General features: G+C 41.1%; 1 protein-coding gene across 1 annotated transcript in view; it reads left to right on the top strand.

The window, feature by feature from the left end:
• FBXW8 (F-box and WD repeat domain containing 8) overlaps positions 1–19,627 on the top strand; it is a 115,290-nt gene that overhangs the window by 62,155 nt on the left and 33,508 nt on the right. Inside the window, exons 6-7 of the mRNA XM_082640817.1 lie at positions 4,697–4,893; positions 8,068–8,274. Coding sequence (XP_082496943.1) covers positions 4,697–4,893; positions 8,068–8,274 — 404 coding nt within the window. The remainder of the gene's footprint in view (positions 1–4,696; positions 4,894–8,067; positions 8,275–19,627) is intronic.

The raw sequence follows: 19,627 nt of genomic DNA, 5'->3' as shown, positions 1-19,627 counted from the left end.
AGAACACAACACAAAGAGGGACATTTCATGTAACACAGCGTCACTTCAGCAAGAGGACACAACAGTCCTAAATGTTAATGCACCTAAAAGTGATCTTGGAGGACTGTGCAAACGATAGTGGCACTGATGACAAGTGAGGATCTGGCCGAGTTATACACTTAATAGCTGCAGTAGAGAAAACGGACAAAGATCATGACACAACAGGCATTCAGAAGAGAAGGATGTGACCATTAAATGGATGGCACCTAGAATATATTTTCTAAAAAGACCCTTCTTAGAATAGCTCTGCAACCTTGTGGTAAAGGGTATTTTGTTGCATACAGTTCTGTTGGGGAAATGAAGCCAACAAAACCAGTACTTGATTAGTAATGAAAAATGTGTTTATAGATAAACTCCATGTGTGCTTCGAGTGAGCTGTGGTTGAATAACTTCCACACTTGGCAGAAGACAGGTTAAGTTTATGTCGATTACTCATGGAGCTCATGGTTACTTCATGCACTTGTAAATGCAGCTGCTCATCCTGCACTTTCTTTTTTTTTTTTTTTTTTTTTTTTCTGGTACGCGGGCCTCTCACTGTTGTGGCCTCTCCTGTTGCGGAGCACAGGCTCCGGACGCGCAGGCTCAGCGGCCACGGCTCACGGGCCCAGCCGCTCCGCGGCATGTGGGATCTTCCCGGACTGGGGCACGAACCCACGTCCCCTGCATTGGCAGGCGGACTCTCAACCACTGCGCCACCAGGGAAGCCCTCATCCTGCACTTTCTAGCTAACTTCCAGCCCAGCCGCCTCACATACCAAGTGGCTTTGGACCAGTTGTTGAACCACTCAGAGCTTCTGTTTCTTCTGTTTTGTCAAACGAAGATAATGATGCTCTTCCCAAGATGGAAGTTAGCGCTGAAGGAGAGGAGACAAGTGATTGAACACTCAGAGGCTTCATGCAATATTGGTTGCTTTACTGTTTTATTGTAATGTCTGCAAACAAATGCAGTGCAGGCCTATTTGGAAGAGGCACATCCTGGAATGTGCCTGTCTCCTATTTAATGTGTAGAGTCATTGGCATTTTTTGCAGTGTATCTGCTTCTTCTGAGTCAAAATGGAAAGAATTAGCTAAAATTTTGCCAGAGGAATGTGTTGTGGAGCCTTTTGCAATCTGCTTATCCCCCAAGTTTATCATAATTCTTAGAAGAGTGCACTGTTTTACATCTGAAGCAACATTTAACTTGAAGAAAGCTCTGCTTTTGTTTGTAATCACCTACTTAGCCTACTGACAGTTTGAAAGGCTTGCAAAGCAACCCACAAGTGTTGTTTTCTTCTGACTCGCTGTATTTATTTAGTGATGAATGATACCTTATAGTAAGATCCTAAGTTCAAAGCATTTACTGTTTAAGGACAAAGTACAAGACAAGAAACATGGGAAGAGGGATTGCAAAAAGATGAGAAGTGAAAGCTTTTTTTTTTTTTTTTTTTTGCGGTACGCGGGCCTCTCCCGTTGCGGAGCACAGGCTCCGGACGCGCAGGCTCAGCGGCCATGGCTCACGGGCCCAGCCGCTCCGCGGCATATGGGATCTTCCCGGACCGGGGCACAAACCCGCGTCCCCTGCATCGGCAGGCGGACTCTCAACCACTGCGCCACCAGAGAAACCCGAAGTGAAAGCTTTATTTTAGAAAGTTGTAGGAAATAGGACTGGATTTATGGATGGGCAATAGAGAGGAAATTAATGTTATTAATAGATTAAATATGCTCTATAACATGGCAGGCCCTATAGAATACATAAAAATGTAGAAATGCTTGGTCTGTCTCCAATATTTTGTGTGGTTTATCTCCTTTAATCTGCCCAGCAGTCCTGTGTAATGGGTAATGTTACCTTCAGTTTTACAGATGAAAAAACAGGCTCTCAGCTTTAAGTAACTTGCCCAAGGCCTTCAGCTAGCAAGCAGCGGAGCTGGATTTGAACTCAAACAACCACAGACTGTGTTATCTGCACACAATTATTTTCAGTGATTTTTGAAAAATAAAATCAGTTGGAATTGGAACAGGACATTATCCAGCATGATGCAGAAAGTAACTGTTTTCTTGAATAAAGCTTTGTGGGTAAAAAGGTAGCTTAGTGGATGGGAGTGGTAAAAAGAAATTATTTGGCAAGAAAAGAATAAGTGGCCCTCCAAATACAGAAAATTTTATATTTCTGATAGAAAAGTGTAAGTTCCTGCAGACAACTGGTTCTCAAACTTGGGCATACATCCCAGAGTTTGCTGCCCGAGAACCTGCATTTCTAATAAGCCCCCAAGTGTTGCTGATGCTGCTTGTCCAGGGTCTACACTTGGATATCATTGCTGTAGACAGTTTGAGAAGGGTGGAGACACAGCCAGTGTGTGTAAGAGGAATTCATCTGGGGAGCAGCATTCAGGGGGCTGGGGAGAAGGGTGTATAGTATATGGGTAAATCGTGGTGGTTTTTATTTTTTTTTGGCTCCTCCATCCATGCATCTTGCAGGATCTTAGTTCCCCGACCAGGGATTGAACCCAGGCCCCTGGCAATGGAAGCGTGGAGTCCTAACCACTGGACTGCCAGGGAATTCCTTAAATCGTGGTTTTTAACAAGTCTGGGATAGTCAAGCTCATGTTTTAGACTATGCAAAATAAAACACCTCTGCTAACTGTGGCTAAAAGAAGGTGGTGGTGAGGAGGGATGTAAAATACTTATAAGAACCTCTTAGAATGTAGGTTAATGGCTGTTTTCAGTTGTTTCTAGTGTCTAGGTCAGTGCCTGGCATATAAAAAGTGCTCAATAATAATTTCTTGCATGTTACTTCACCTCTTAGAATGGCTATCATCAAAGACAAGAGATAGCAAATGGTGAGGATGTGGAGAAAAGGGAACCCTCATGCAGTGTTAGTGGGCATGTAAATTGGTGCAGCCACTATGGAAAACAGTATGGCGTTTCCTCAAAAAATTAACACTAGAACTACCATGTGATCCAGCAATTTGACTTCTGGGTATATATCTGAAAGAAATGAAATCACTATGTTGAAGAGATATCTGCACCCTCATGTTCACTCACAATAGCCACGACATGGAAACAACCTAAGTATCCATTGACAGATGAGTGGATAAAGAAGATATGGTGTATGTATACAGTGGAACACTACTCAGCCGTAACAAAGGAGGAAATCCTGCTATTTGCAACAACATAGATGGATCTTGAGGGCATTATGCTAAGTGAGATAAGAGAAAAAAACAAATGCTGTATGATCTCACTTATATGTGGAATCTTAAAAAAAAAGAAAAGCCTCATAGAAACAGATCAGATTTGTGGTTGCCAAGGGTAGAGGAATTGGTTGAAGGTGGTCAAAAGGTACAAACTTCCAGTTATAAAATAAATAAGTTCTGGAGATGTAATGTACAGCATGATGACTATAGTTAATAATACTGTATTGTATATTTGAAAGTTGCTGAGAGAATAGATCTTAAAAGTTCTCATAAGGAAAAGGACATTTGTAACTATGTGAGGTGATGTTAACTAAACTTATTGTGATAATCATTTCACAGTATATACATATATCAAATCATTCTGTTGTACACCTTAAGCTTATATAATGTTCTGTGTCAATTGTATTTTAACAAAACTAGAAAAAATTATTTGTTGCATAAATAGACAAATAAGAGAATGAATTAAGAACTCCATATGTTAAAACTACTCAGCAATTATGTCTTCCCATTCTTCTTAGATCTCTCTCATAAAAGCATTTTTAAAAAATTTATCTTTTTGGCAAGGATAATTTTGGGGAAATTTTTCAGAATATACAAGGGGATGTTACAGTAAATTTCTCTCCTACTCTTGTCCCTTTTCCCTGGTTTCTTTCCTTAGAGGCCTTAACAATTCTTAACAATTTCTTTTTCATTGTTAAGTTTCTTAAGCATCCTTCCAGGATAGTCTGTGTATACATTTGTGTATGTGTGCGTGTACATTTTCTAAAATGTAAAAGTAACATAGCATACTATACCACTATTCTGTCCTTCCTTTTTTCATTTAACAGTATATTTTGTTGATCATTTTATATAGCTCATGTATAAGGCTGACTCTTTTAATTGCTCATTTTATTTAAATTCCAAACTATGGAGATACCATTATTTAAGTATTTCTCTATTGGTGGACATTTAGATAGCCTCCAATCTTTTGACATAATTAAAAACGTAGTAACTATCCTACATACATTTGTGATTTGGTAGATATTATCAAATTGCCTCCAGAGTTAGGTGAAATAGTTCACATTCCTATGAACAATTTAAGAGAAAGCCTGTTTCCCCATATCCTCAAAAACAAAATGTTTATGAAATTTTTTGTCTTTGTCAATTTGATTGGTGAAAAATACTATCCTATTTTAGTTTTTATTTGTATTTTTCTAATTGTGAGTGAATTTTTATATTTTTTGAATGTTTATATGTCAACTGCATTTATTTTTCTATGAACACCATAGCACGCTCATGTCCTTTGCTCACTTTTCAGTTGCTTTTTTCTTATTGAATCTTAGAAGCTCTTTATATATTAAGGAAATAGGCTCTTTGTTATATGTGATGCAGATTTTTTTTACCAATTTATTATTTATCTTTTAAATTTTCTTTATGTTGCATGATTATTTTATAATTGTGCATACTAAATGAATTTAAAATTGTTACCTGAATTTTTTTTCTACATAGGATTTCTTAATATTTGGGATCTAAGGACTGGAAGGTATCCTATTCATCGTTTTGAGCATGATGCAAGAATACAAGCACTAGCCCTCAGCCAGGAAGATGCAACTGTTGCCACAGCTTCTGCTTTTGATGTCGTAATGTTATGCCCCAATGAGGAGGGATATTGGCAAATAGCTGCAGAATTTGAAGTTCAGAAACTGGTGAGCTTTTAGTCTGGTCGTTTTATTTTTCATTCTTAGAATCTCTGGGTCTGACATAAACAGATAGTAATGATGTTGGCAGTGCCCATTCACTCAGGGCTTTCTGTGGGCCTCATGTCCATAAATCTCACAACAGCCTTGCAAAATAAGTAGTTTTATTTTCCTCATTTACCAAGCAGCCAATAAAGTCTTAGAGCAGTGAATTGACTTTCCCCTGATAAGAAGTTGTGATTCTGACCTCAAGGCTGACATCGGGGCTGCAGTTTCTCATCACTGTGGTCCTCAGCCTCCTTCACATTAACAGGACGTTCACCCCTGGAAATCTGAGATCAGGATCTGGCCTGATACATAAGTGAAGATGAGTTCAGTGGTACCATCACAGGCTATGTGGGAAAGAAAGTTTCCATCCTACACTTTCTCCATCCGAAGATTTTCTCACTTGGCATTAAGTGTAACTCTTGAGTGAGTATAGATTCAAGTCAGTGTTAATCGGGTAGCCGTGTTCCATGATGTCATGTGTGAAGCTCAGTTAACCTTACTAGTTCATTACATAGAGCCTGTTTCTGAGTTCACTTGTACATGAGCCTCAACATTTGCATGGTGGGAGATGATTTGGTGGTAAGAAGGAAGAGCTGAAATCTGTCTATGCTGAATTTGGATTTAATTTAAAGCAAACTTGATTTTGGTACTGGTGGGGGAGTGAACAGAAAAGCCAACGCTGAATAATGAATTGATGGCCTGACCTGGAACATATCCTATTCCTCTCCCTTTTCCCCTGGTGGAAATCTTGTTAGACATGAATAACTAAAAAGCCATGGCATCACCGCTTCACTTCTGTAAGCTGCTTGTCCCTTTAATGCTCAGCCTCTGTGGTTCTAGTGTAGTGTTCTCATGCTGTCTTCTTCTCTTGGGGTTTTATTAGAAAAATGTGAAAGTACCATATTTCTGTGCTCAAAACTACATAGTGCTTGTTATTTGGTTTCTGCCTAAAGAACACTGTAGATCAACAATAGCTATATGAACTCAAGACAATTACTTGAGATGTGAGTCCCTTCAGAAAGTGCAAATCCGGCCTTGGCAATAAGGTGGCATCCTGGCACCGACCGGAAGCTTTCTGAAGGTGTTTACAGTTCCCAGAAGATGGCACAACCGCAGTCAGTCTGAGCCTCTTGGTCTATTGCACATCCAGCATGAAGGTGAATTAAATGGCTAGACTGAGGATGTTGATTTTAGGAAAGCAAGAAGTGATTTTTAGGATGGGGGAGAGAGGAATGAAGCAGCCATTGCTGGAGGCCTGTGTTATAACGCTCTTTATGTATTATTTCTCACCCTGGATGAGGGCTGGCCCCAGAATGTACTATCTCTGGAAAAGGCAGCCCCTGGCCCGGGTTGCTGGGCCATCTTTGTCTTCCTCACATAGGCTCCCTGAATCACCGTGGCAGTGTTCCCAGGTTTGTAATACTGGCCTAGAACAGCTGTCCTTCGCGATGGGCCCTCAGCTGGGGATGTGGGGCCACCACTCACACTGTGGGTCCTCAGGGTTAGCAGAGCCACCCAGATGTTTACTCTCTCGAGCGCTTCTGGACAGTTCTCAGGATTCAGGCCTTTGAACTCGTTTGGCTTCTTGTCAGGGACCGTGGATTTTCATAATTACATAGGTGGCTTACCTTCTGCTTGCCTTCTGCTTTTGTACTCTCAGAATTTACTCAGGAAGGTGAAAACCCGATGTAAACTGCACTCGGGGGAAGCATGCCACTTAACGAACATAGGAAAGCAAGTTACTCTTAAAGGCAGCTCCTCATACCCATGCAGATTAGAGAAAGTAGTAGCAGTGATGCAGCCAGAGGACTGTGTGGCATAAAAGTGCTTGCAGTGGCCTTCCTACCCTAGGATGGCACTGAAACCAGGAGAAAGTAGATAACTCGGGTGCTTTTAACCTTTTAGCAACACATTTTTGCTATTTGCACAAATGTTAAAATGTGATTCCGGGGCTTCCCTGGTGGCGCAGTGGTTGAGAGTCCACCTGCTGATGCAGGGGACGTGGGTTCGTGCCCCGGTCCGGGAAGATCCCACATGCCGCAGAGCGGCTGGGCCCGTGAGCCATGGCCGCTGAGCCTGTGTGTCCGGAGCCTGTGCTCCGCAACGGGAGAGGCCACAAAAGTGAGAGGCCTGCGTACCGCAAAAAAAAAAAAAAAAAAAAAAGTGATTTTGGCTAATTTGGAACTGAGTGAATTTTATGTTATTTATTCAGTTTCTTGTGAAAAAAAATAAAAACTAACTTTTATTTTTGAATAGTTATTCTAGCCTCGTGGTTCAGAATTTAAAAGACACAATAAGGTTTACAGTGAGAATCTCCCTTCCACTCTGTCCCACAACTCATTTCCCTCCCTGAAGGCAGCTGTTGTTAGATTTGTGCACGTACAAGACAAGCGTGTCACAGGCTTCCTCTGCCCCACCTTTACACACAGTAGCACACTGTGAATCCTGTTGCCTTGTTTTTTTCCCCCAAATTTATCTTAGAGGTGACCCCATTTGTATGAGTTTATAAAGGTTGTCTTCCTGCTTTTTTCTGTGACCACATGGTATTCCAATACATGGATGTACTGTAAGTTATTTAATTAGTCCCTTAGTAAGGCATGTTTAGGGTTTTCTAGTTTTTAGCTATGACCAAATAGTGCTACAGCAAATAATGTTGTACACAGTTGTTTTGCATAAATGTGAGTTTATTTGTAAATAAATTCCTAGAAGTGACTTGCTGTGTCAGAGCACATGCACATCTGACGTTGTGTTAAGTGTTCCCAGATCTTGGACCAGATTACATCCCACCAACCTTAATGGGATCCATAAATGTGGTTGTCCCCCCTCCACTTTCAGCCCAGTGTCTTATCAGACTAATTGATCTTTACTGATATGACAGATGAAAATGCTATCTTGGTGAATTTTCACCTTTTATTTCTCTTGTTAGGAGTGTGTTGTGTTTCTTTTACGATGAGCATCTTTTCATTTGTGTAGGAACTGTGTTTCACTTCCTGTGAACTGGCCCTTGACCCATCTTTTTCTGTTGGGTTGCTGGTCTTCTCATTGATGTGTAGGAGGAATTGTGTATTTTTGAGCAAGTCAGCATGAATTGTAGGCGAGACCTGAAGGACTAAAATGACTCTTATTCTTTAACAGGTTGACTACCTTGAAATAGTTCCAGATACTGGAAGGTATCCTGTGGCCGTAGCCACTGCTGGAGATCTGGTATACCTGCTAAAAGCCGAAGACTCTGCCAGAACCCTCCATTATGTCTACGGGCAGCCTGTCACATGTCTAGATGTCTCCGCCAACCAGGCTGCTTTTGGTGTGAAGAGTCTGGGATGGGTGTACGAAGGAAACAAGGTACAAAAATAGCAAGATGTGCAATTAACAAAAAAGAACATGGATTTTATTTTTTTTTAAGGCAATTTAAAAATTAAAGATCTCTAATATGTTTTTAAAAGATGTGTTCAGGCAATATATATCAGCCTGGTTAGAAAAAATTCAGGTAGTTCAAAATGATATAATATGATAAGTAATTGTTTTCTTTCTCTTCCCTTCCCCAAGCCCTACTCCACAGAAGAAACTATTAACAGTTTTAGGTATCTGTCTAGAAAATTTAAATGCATATATAGGTACATTTATACACTAAAAAACATAGCTTTGTTGAAATGAGATCACAGTGTACATACTGTTCTGTGCCCAACGTTTTTATTCAGTAATGTAGCCTGGAGAGCATTCCACGTGAACTCCCTCTCCCTAGAGTTCCAGCGATGCTTACAACTCATAGTCTGCTTAACCAGTCTCCTCACTAGTGGGCATTTAGGTTGCTTTCTCTGTTTGGGCTGTTATAGACAGTGCTACAGTGCATGTTGCAACTTGTAAATCTCTAGGATAAATTGCTAGCAATTATGTTGCTTGGTCAGAGGGTTGATGGACATTGCCAAGTTGCCTTCTAAAAAGGTTGCATCAAAATTTACATTCTTACCCACAGTTTGTAAAAGTGCCTCTGATACTCTTTCAGCCAGAAACAAGGAGGAGACAAGTTTTTAATTGAAATTGTTTGCATGATGACTCAATTTTATCACTACTTAGTATTTTACCATCCTGACTGCAGGCCAAGTACTTAGTCTTAAAGCTGACTTACAGAACTCTTTCTCTTCCAGTGGAATCAGGGGAAAGGGATAAAGGTTCATTTTGTTTTGCTTTTCCTCCGGTTTGTTGGGTCTTGACCCTGCTGGCAGTGGGTGTAACCCTGGGAAGGAGCTTCTCTGAGCCAGCAGCTCCTCTGACGATGTCCTTCTCCCAAGGAAGGAGGCCCTTTTCACGTAGCAGTGTTGTGAACTGGAAAAGAGCCAGTCTCTGGATGCACACCGTCTGCGTTCCAGCTGCAGGCCTACCACCTGCTACTCTGTGTGACCTTAAACAGGTCGCTTAACCCTCATTAGGCCTCAGTTCCCTCATTTGTAAAAGGGAGTTCATGATGGTACCTACTTCACAGAATTGTAGGATTAAATGAAAACATATGTGTAAAGCTTTAAGCATAGTACCTGGCATTGGAGAGTTAACAATCACTGTGTGCTTCCTGTTATTTCTAGCACTCATAGTTTGAGTCTAGCCTCTGGTTGTGATTTTTATATCTTGTTTCTCCTATGCAGTCACCTGTAAGGTCAAATCTCACCTATCTAGGTGTTCACTGGTTTTGCAACATGGATTCCGATTATATATTCTTCAACCAGGAAGATAGATAAAGCCGTAGAAAATACATGTGGCTTAGTTTAGTCTCACTGTGAGAAGGGATCCCTTTGTGCTCAAGTTGGCCTGCTTTGCTGGAGCATTTTCAACATATCTTAGCTGGAAAGTCTGTGGTGATATAATTCCTGTGTTTCGTCTTCCCAGGAAGTGGGGGGAAAGGGACAGCACTTGGTTTCCTAAGGCTGTTTCCTTTCTTGGCCTTTGAAAACACTTTCTTTTCTGATCCTTGGTGAGCTCATTTGACGAGACGAGAGAGACTGTTTGCTTTCTAATTTTTCATCCATCATGCTTTCAAGTTTCAGTTATCTCACTTATTTCTCGAGTCCTCAGTGTAGTGAGGTGATAGTTTATTTAATCCTAGCCTGGCTTAAATTTTTCATATTTTTAATAAACTTTTCATGTAACAGGTCCTATTTCTCTGACTTACCTGAGTGGATCTGTTTCTATAGTGATACAGTTGCAGTGGATATATTTGAGAAACCAGTTAAAGGGGTAGCTCAGCACAAAATTAGACTGGGAGCATCCTTTAAGTGTTGATGTACGTAGGCACTGTTTTGGATGCCTCTCCATATTTCCAACCCAATTAAAAAGCGTTAATTGTAGGAATTCGCTGATTCTTATGTTAATTTGATGCAAATTCATTTTTAACAGTTTATAGTCCCTCTGATAACTTGTTAGCGGGTAGTTTTCATTGGTGTTGTACAATGGAGAGTGGAGGTAAGTTTGCGACAAGGCTGTGTCTCAGTGCCTCTTTGAAACCTGACGGTAGCGTTTCGTCCCGCAGGTGTTTGGTGAGCACACCTCCACACCTTCACACACTGGTGTGGGTGGATGGGCTGCCGTTAGTAATGCTGGTCGTAACTCTGCAGTGAGAAGCTTTTCCAACATGAACGCCACCCACTTGAACGTGGGGGAAGCCAACGTTAACTGTGAAACTTTCCTTATGTTTGCAGAGGTAGGACTTTCTGTCTGATTATGTTTAATGGATTTCCTGCTTCCTCAGAAAACCCAACGTTTCTGTGTGAATTAAGCCATGTACTGGGTGGCTCTGTGAGACTTTAGTAGCATCCTGCCACCCCATAATGTACTGTCATGATTCTTAAGTCTTATGTGCAGGCTCTGTGTCACCTTGCTTGTGAGCTCCACGCTTTGGTCCTGTCGGTCTCCATCCGGCCTGGCAGCACGTTTTACTAGGTTGGTATGAGACTGGGAGCAGTAGAGTTTGCCTGGAGCTGTGTCCACGTGAGGGTTTGTGTCTGTGCCTCTGGGCCTGTATGTTTAGGATTCAGATGAAGCCTTTATGAGAACAGAGTCTGGTTTATCTTCCTTTGTACCTGCTGCAGAACTGGGGGTTAGCTAGAGTCCACTGCTGGTTAACTGTGATGAAAGCAGACATGAGTTCAAATGTTGGTAATAGAATTTTAGTCAGGAACTGAAATTTCCCTGACTTGTAGGAGTATTTCAGCAGTGTTACTTTTGTTTACTTGGAAAATGTCTTTATACCATATGATGATCACATTAGCATTTTATAGACACCACAGCTGTCTGAGCATCAGTAATAATGGTTCAGACTCACCCATTCACATATCTCCTAGCCAGCCTGTCACGTATTTATCACAGAGAGTCACAGAGCACCAGTCGTGTCCTGGCATCGGAGCATTAAGACAACATCGTGCACAGATTCCAGCAGACGGGTATTTGTCAAGTAACTTAGCTCTGTTAGTAAACATACTTAGTTTTCTAAGGAAAGGAAACCAAGTAACTTAGCAGAAGTTTATCCATTTAATCTTAAGAAAAGGCTTGTGAATATAGCTGGTTCAGTCATTTCCAGCTCTGGTAGGAAGGTTCAGAGAAAGTGTTAGTGCTCGGGTACATTAGGGGCCACGCTTGGGTTTGCCAGCATGTTCTTTCTTTGGCCAAGTAAAGTTGTAGGGAAAAAAAGGCTGTTATCTATTTGCACTTTTTCTTAAAAGAGCAGATCTTTAAACATCTTTAAAAAAAAGAAAGTATTTTTTTGACTAGGTAATGCATTCACCTGATTCAGAAATCAAAAGACACGAAAGGAAGGGTGTGCCGTGGGATGACTCCTTCCCACTCTTTTCAACCCGCCACCCAGCTTCTCCTCCTGGAGCAGCTAAATCAGTGTTGCCAGTGTCTTGCATATCCTGCCAGAGATGTTTTATGCATATGTAAGCAAATTGTCCATACATGCCCTCAATCCCCTCTTTCTAAAACATATAAATAGTAAAATACTCTATTTTTGTCCTGCCTCTTGCTTTTTTGTGCAACAGAATCTCTTAGAGATCATTTCATCATTTCTTATAACATAATAAAGAACTTCCTGGTAGGTTTTTTAATTTTTTGCAATTTTATGATATTGCACCTTGTAGTTGTACCTTAAGTAGTTCTGCGACCCCCTACCCCCCACTGATGGATGTTAGCTTGCTCCCAGTCTTCTGCCATTGTGAACAACACTTGGTCCACATGAACGTATTTGTAGGATTAGCTCCTCAAAGTAAAGACTTGCTGGGTCAGAGGGTGCTGTGCCTTCATGATTTTGATAGCTGTTGCCCTCTATAGTAGGTGTTCCTTGGAAAGTGGAGGATGGCAGTGCATCCCATTCTCCTAGCAGTTCCTTAACATCTTTCCTCTCACAGGCTTTACAGAAGGGTCACCAAAAAATGAGGCCAGAAGGAATAAACAGAGCTCTGTCTGGTCCTGCCTTCATTTAAGTTATTTTGTAGCTCTCTGCTTTGAGGATGAATGACCTCATCTAGAATCACATGCTTCACCTAGAATCAGTGCAGTGGGACTGACAGCCTTATCAGACCACCGTTAGGGTGGAGAGAGCTACAACACACACTGATATGTGCCCCTTCTTGGCTTGTTTGCTACCATTTGAGGGAGAGCCCATGGTTCTTTAAAGACAGTAGGCTCACCTGCCTCTTTTTTGTAAAATGAGGAGGGTTGGACATGTGACTTTTGGTCTCTTGTCCAGCACCCACGTTCCTTGATTCTTTTTATTAATTAATTAATTTATTTATTTATTGGCTGCGTTGGGTCTTCGTTGCTGTGTGCGAGCTTTCTCTAGTTAGGGTGAGCAGGGGCTACTCTTTGTTGTGGTGCACGGGCTTCTCATTGTCGTGGCTTCTCTTGCTGTGGAGCACGGGCTCTAGGCGCGTAGGCTTCAGTAGTTGTGGTACGTGGGCTCAGTAGTTGTGGCTTGCGGGCTCTAGAGCTCAGGCTCAGTAGTTGTGGCGCACGGGCTTAGTTGCTCCGTGGCATGTGGGATCTTCCTGGGCCAGGGCTCGAACCTGTGTCCCTTGCATTGGCAGGCAGATTCTTAACCACTGCGCCACCAGGGAAGCCCCCTTGATTCTTTAAGCAGTTAGGTGGTTTAAACTTTTTCCTTTACCTGTGGAGTCGTGTTGAGCTGGTCTGTCCTTGGAGGCTACTGGGGAGCTGAGGGTTTCTGAAATGGGTTGAGGAACCCATTGCTCTCCTGTTACTTCTCTAATGGGATCTCCTAAGGGCCATGCTTATAGCTGGCAGGAATGATTGGACAGGAAATTGTTTGGTACTTTTTCATCAATTCCTGTGTCTTTCTGGGCAAGGGGTATGTGGTGAGAAGGGCTGCTTGAAGGTCTTTTACTTTTAGATGAAAATGGACTCTTAAGTGTTGATGTTGCATTCTTGGGTTCTCACACTTCAGTGGCATAAATGATCTTAAAGGTAGTCGTTGCTAAGTGGCATATGATTGTAAAAGAAAACAAATGGAATAGCAGTTACTCTGGCCTCATCTCTTCATCATGTTGCAGGGCAAAGATCAGTGTCAGCTCTGTTAATGTGGCCCTTTGTGCCCAAATAGCCTTTTAAAATTTGCTTTTAGTCTCATACTTCCTGAATCTGTCAAAAATACTTCACCCATGAAAACGTTTTTATGATGCTAATCATCTTTATTAATTCTTTTGCTGCCTGAATTAAATTTTGCTCTCAGAGGTGGAGGGTTAGGAGATAGAATTGCCTCATTTAAGAGCATTATGTTGACGATGAGTCTCATGCCTCATAAAGGAAGAGAGAGACCCACTTACAGCTCTCAGCATCATTCTGTGTATTTGGACATACTTCCTAATTTAGTTCTGAAGTGCTTGGCATTCGGTGGCAGATTGTATTTAGCAGCACGTGGCGCGCATCCTCATCCGGGTGACGTGAGTGAAGTCACCCAGGAGGCTGGGGTGTGTTTGACAAGGACACTGGCTTGGCGCTGCTGCCGCAGCTTACGTCACGCTGGAAAATAATTGCTAACGTCCCTTAGGATGATCATTCCCTGCACGTGGACGTGAGAAGACTCTGGATTGGTTATTGCACTCGTCACAAGTTGAAACACCTGTCTGGAAGAGCCTTTAGGATCAAAGGCTCATGGATTCTGGCACCATTCTCCATACCTACACCAGAATATGAAATCCATCTTTCCTTTTGTTCAAGGTTCCATTCCAGAGGAGAACTAAAAACTGTATTTTACAAGCAGGATGAATAATTTGAAATTGAAAGTTCACAAAGTAAATAAGTGTCTCATTTCCTCTTCACTTTCACCTTAAACCTTTAACATTTTTCATATTTATTTACTTTCTGCTTGGAAAAGTTTAAGAAAATGGCGCTTGGAGACCAGTTTTCTGGGTTGTTGAGTGATGCTGACTACCAAAGGGTCCTCTTTTGTTGCTAACGTTGCTGTCATTGTGAGCGACTGCTTACTGAACATGCACTATTTGCTGGATATCTGACCGTGCTGCAAACAGGGATGTCTCAAACGTGACATCCACGTCGGGGCTTACCTCCTCGTGGACTTTACCAGCAGCTTAGTGATACAGAGGTGGTTTTCTCCACGTTGAGATGGACATGAGGCCGTAGGGAGACCTTCACAGTTAATTTGCTGAATTCCAAAGTACTGAAAAGTTATACAGGTTAATACGTAGATGAGGATTGAATATTCATATGCATTTTGTACATGTTTTAATATTAAAATGTATCAGTGGTAAGAGATTGGTTCAAGGTGGCGGAATAGAAGGACGTGCGCTCACTCCCTCTTGGGAGAGCACTGGAATCACAACTAACTGCTCAAGAGTCATCGACAGGAAGACACTGGAACTCACCAAAAAGGTACCCCACATCCAAAGACAAAGGAGAAGCCGCAATGAGATGGTAGGAGGGGCGCAATCACAATAAAATCAAGTCCCATAACCGCTGGGTGGGTGACTCACAAACTGGAGAACACTTATACCACAGAAGTCCACCCACTGGAGTGAAGGTTCTGAGGCCCACGTCAGGCTTCCAAACCTGGGGGTCCGGCAACGGGACGAGGAATTCCCAGAGAAGCAGACTGTGAAGGCTAGCAGGATTTGATTGTAGGACTTCGACATGACTGGGGGAAACAGAGACTGCACTCTTGGAGAGCACACACAGAATAGTGTGTGTGTCAGAACCCAGGGGGAAGGAGCAGTGACCCCCATAGACCCACCTGCTGGTGTTGGAGGGTCTCCTGCAGAGGTGGGGGGCGGCTGTGGCTCACCATGGGGACAAGGACACTGGCAGCAGAAGTTCTGGGAAGTACTCCTTGCCATGAGCCCTCCTGGAGTCTGCCATTAACCCCACCAAAGAGCCTGTAGGCTCCATTGCTGGGTCATCTCAGGCCAAACAACCAGCAGGGAGGGAACTCAGCCCCACCCATCCGCAAACAATCAGATTAAAGTTTTACTGAGCTCTTCCCACCAGAGCAACACCCAGCTCTACCCGCCACCACTCTCTCCCATCTGGAAGCTTGCACAAGGTCTTAGAGAGCCTCATCCACCAGAGGGCAGACAGCAGGAGCAAGAAGAACTACAATCCTGAAGCCTGTGGAACGAAAACTGCATTCACAGAAAGATAGACAAGATGAAAAGGCAGAGGGCTATGTACCAGATGAAGGAACAAGATAAAAACCCAGAAAAACAACTAAATGAAGTGGAGATAGGCAACATTCCAGAAAAAGAAGTGAGAATAATGGTAGTGAAGATGATCCAGGACCTCGGAAAAAGAATGAAGGCAAAGATCAAGAAGATGCAAGAAATGTTTAACAAAGACCTAGAAGAATTAAAGAACAAACAAACAGAGATGAACAGTACAATAATTGAAATGAAAAATACACTGGAAGGAATCAGTAGCAGAATAACTGAGGCAGAAGAATGGATAAGTGACCTGGAAGACAGAAGGGTGAAATTCACTGCCGTGAAACAGAATAAAACGAAAAGAATGAAAAGACAGCCTTAGAGACCTCTCGGACAAAATTAAATACACCAACATTCGCATTATAGGGGTTCCAGAAGGAGAAGAGAGAGAGAAAGAACTCGAGAAAGTATTTGAAGAGATTATAGTAGAAAACTTCCCTAACATGGGAAAGGAAATAGCCACCCAAGTCCAGGAAGCAAAACCCAAGGAGAAACACGCCAAGACACATAGTAATCAAATTGACAAAAATTAAAGCCAAAGAAAAATTATTAAAAGCAACAAGGGAAAAATGACAAATAACATACAAGGGAACTCCCATAAGGTTTAACAGCTGACTTCTCAGCAGAAACTCTACAAGCCAGAAGGGAGTGGCATGACATATTTAAAGTGATGAAAAGGAAGAAGCTACAACCAAGATTACTCCACCGGCAAGGATCTCATTCAGATTCGAGGGAGAAATCAAAAGCTTTACAGATAAGCAAAAACTAAGAGAATTCAGCACCACCAAACCAGCTCTACAACAAATGCTAAAGGAACTTCTCTATGTGGGAAACACAAGAGAAGAAAAAGACCTACAAAAACAAACCTAAAACAATTAAGAAAATGGTCATAGGAACATACATATCAATAATTATCTTAAATGTGAATGGATTAAATTCTCCAACCAAAAGACACAGGCTTGCTGAATGGATACAAAAACAAGACCCATATATATGCTGTCTACAAGAGACCCATTTCAGACCTAGGGACACATACAGACTGAAAGTGAGGGGATGGAAAAACATATTCCATGCAAATGGAAATCAAAAGAAAGCTGGAGTAGCAATTCTCATATCAGATAAAATAGACTTTAGAATAAAGAATGTTACAAGAGACAAGGAAGGACACTACATAATGATCAAGGGATCAATCCAAGAAGAAGATATAATAATTATAAATATAAATGCACCCAACATAGAAGCACCTCAATACATAAGGCAACTGCTAACAGCTATAAAAGAGGAAATTGACAGTAACACAATAATAGTGGGGAACTTTAACACCTCACTTACACCAACGGACAGATCATCCAGACAGAAAATTAATAAGGAAACACAAGCTTTAAATGACACAATAGACCAGATAGATTTAATTGGTATTTATAGGACATTCCATCCAAAAACAGCAGATTACACTTTCTTCTCAAGTGCACACGGAACATTCTCCAGGATAGGTCACATCTTGGGTCACAAATCAAGCCTTGGTAAATTTAGGAAAATTGAAATCATATCAAGCATCTTTCCTGACTACAATGCTATGAGATTAAAAATCAATTACAGGGGGAAAAAATGTAAAAAACACAAACACATGGAGGCTAAACAATATGTTACTAAATAACCAAGAGATCACTGAAGGAATCAAAGAGGAAATCAAAAAATACCGAGAGGCAAATGACAACAAAAACACAATGATCCAAAACCTATGGGATGCAGCAAAAGCAGTTCTAAGAGGGAAGTTTATAGCAATACAATCCAACCTCAAGAAAGAAGAAAAATGTCAAACAATCTCCACTCACACCTAAAGGAACTAGAGAAAGAAAAACAAACAAAACCCAAAGTTAGTAGGAGGAAAGAAATCATAAAGATCAGAGCAGAAATAAATGAAATACAAACAAAGAAAACAATAGCAAAGATCAATAAAACTAAAAGCTGGTTCTTTGAGAAGATAAACAAAATTGATAAACCATTAGCCAGACTCATCAAGAAAAAGAGGGAGAGGACTCAAATCAATAAAATTAGAAATGAAAAAGAAGTTACAACAGACACTGCAGAAATACAAAGCATCCTAAGAGACTACTACAAGCAACTCTATGCCAATAAAATGGACAACCTGGAAGAAATGGACAAATTCTTAGAAAGGGATAACCTTCCAAGACTGAACCAGGAAGAAACAGAAAATATGAACAGACCAATCACAAGTAATGAAGTTGAAACTGTGATTAAAAATCTTCCAGCAAACAAAAGTCCAGGACCAGATGGCTTCACAGGTGAATTCTATCAAACATTAGAGAAGAGCTAACACTCATCCTTCTCAAACTCTTCCAAAAAACTTCAGAGGAAGGAACACTCCCAAACTCATTCTATGAGGCCACCATCACCCTGATACCAAAACCAGACAAAGATACTACAAAAAGAGAAAATTACAGACCAATACCACCGATGAATATAGATGCAAAAATCCTCAACAAAATCCTAGCAAACCATATGATCATCTCAATAGACGCAGAAAACCTTTTGACAAAATTCAACACCCAGTTACGATAAAAACTCCAGAAAGTGGGTGTAGAGGGAACCTACCTCAACATAATAAAGGCCATATACGACAAACCCACAGCAAACATCCTTCTCAATGGTGAAAAACTGAAAGCATTTCCTCTAAGATCAGGAATAAGACAAGGATGTGCACTCTGGCCACTGTTATTCAACATAGTTTTGTAAGTCCTAGCCATGGCAATCAGAGAAGAAAAAGAAATAAGAGGAATACAAATTGGAAAAGAAGAAGTAAAACTGTCACTCTTTGGAGATGACATGATACTATACATAGAGAAGCCTAAAGATGCCACCAGAAAACTACTAGAGCTAATCAATGAATTTGGTAAAGTAGTAGGATACAAAATTAATCCACAGAAATCTCTTGCATTCCTATATACTAACAACGAAAGATCAGAAAGAGACATTAAGGAAACAATCGCATTCGCCATTGCAACAAAAAGAATAAAATACCTAGGAATAAACCCACCTAAGGAGGTAAAAGCCTGTTCTCAGAAAACTATAAGACACTGATAAAAGAAATCAAAGATGACACAAGCAGATGGAGAGATGTACCATGTTCTTGGATTGGAAGAATCAATATTGTGAAAATGACTATACTACCCAAAGCAATCTACAGATTCAATGCAAGCCCTATCAAATTACCAGTGGCAGTTTTTACAGAACTAGAACAAAAAAATCTTAAAATTTGTATGGAGACACAAAAGACCCCAAATAGCCAAAGCAGTCTTGAGGGAAAAAAAACAGAGCTGGAGGAATCAGACTCCCTGACTTTAGACTATACTACAAAGCTACAGTAATCAAGACAATATGGTCCTGGCACAAAAACAGAAACATAGATCAATGGAACAGGATAGAAAGCCCAGAGATAAACCCGCACACCTATAGTCAACTAATCTATGACACAAAGGAGGCAAGGATATACAATGGAGAAAAGACAGTGTCTTCAATAAGTGGTGCTGGGAAAACTGGACAGCTACATGTAAAAGAATGAAATTAGAACACTCCCTAACACCATACACAAAAATGAACTCAAAATGGATTAAAGACCTAAATGTAAGGCCAGACACTATCAAACTCTTAGAGGAAAACATAGGCAGAACTCTCCATGACATAAATCACAGCAAGATCCTTTTTGACCCACCTGCTAGAGAAATGGAAATAAAAACAAAAATAAACAAATGGGACCTAATGAAACTTAAAAGCTTTTGCACAGCAGAGGAAACTATAAACAAGATGAAAAGAGAACCCTCAGAATGGGAGAAAATGTTTGCAAACGAATCAATGGACAAAGGACTAATCTCCAAAATATACAAGCAGCTCATGCAGCTCAATATTAAAAAAAGAAACAACCCAATGAAAAAATGGGCAGAAGACCTAAACAGACATTT

This window comes from Mesoplodon mirus (genome assembly GCF_964341445.2).
Source record: "Mesoplodon mirus genome assembly, chromosome: 13".
Classification (NCBI taxonomy): domain Eukaryota; kingdom Metazoa; phylum Chordata; class Mammalia; order Artiodactyla; family Ziphiidae; genus Mesoplodon; species Mesoplodon mirus.
Note: the sequence above shows the minus strand (reverse complement) of the source record. Positions and strands in the feature narration are given on the sequence as shown.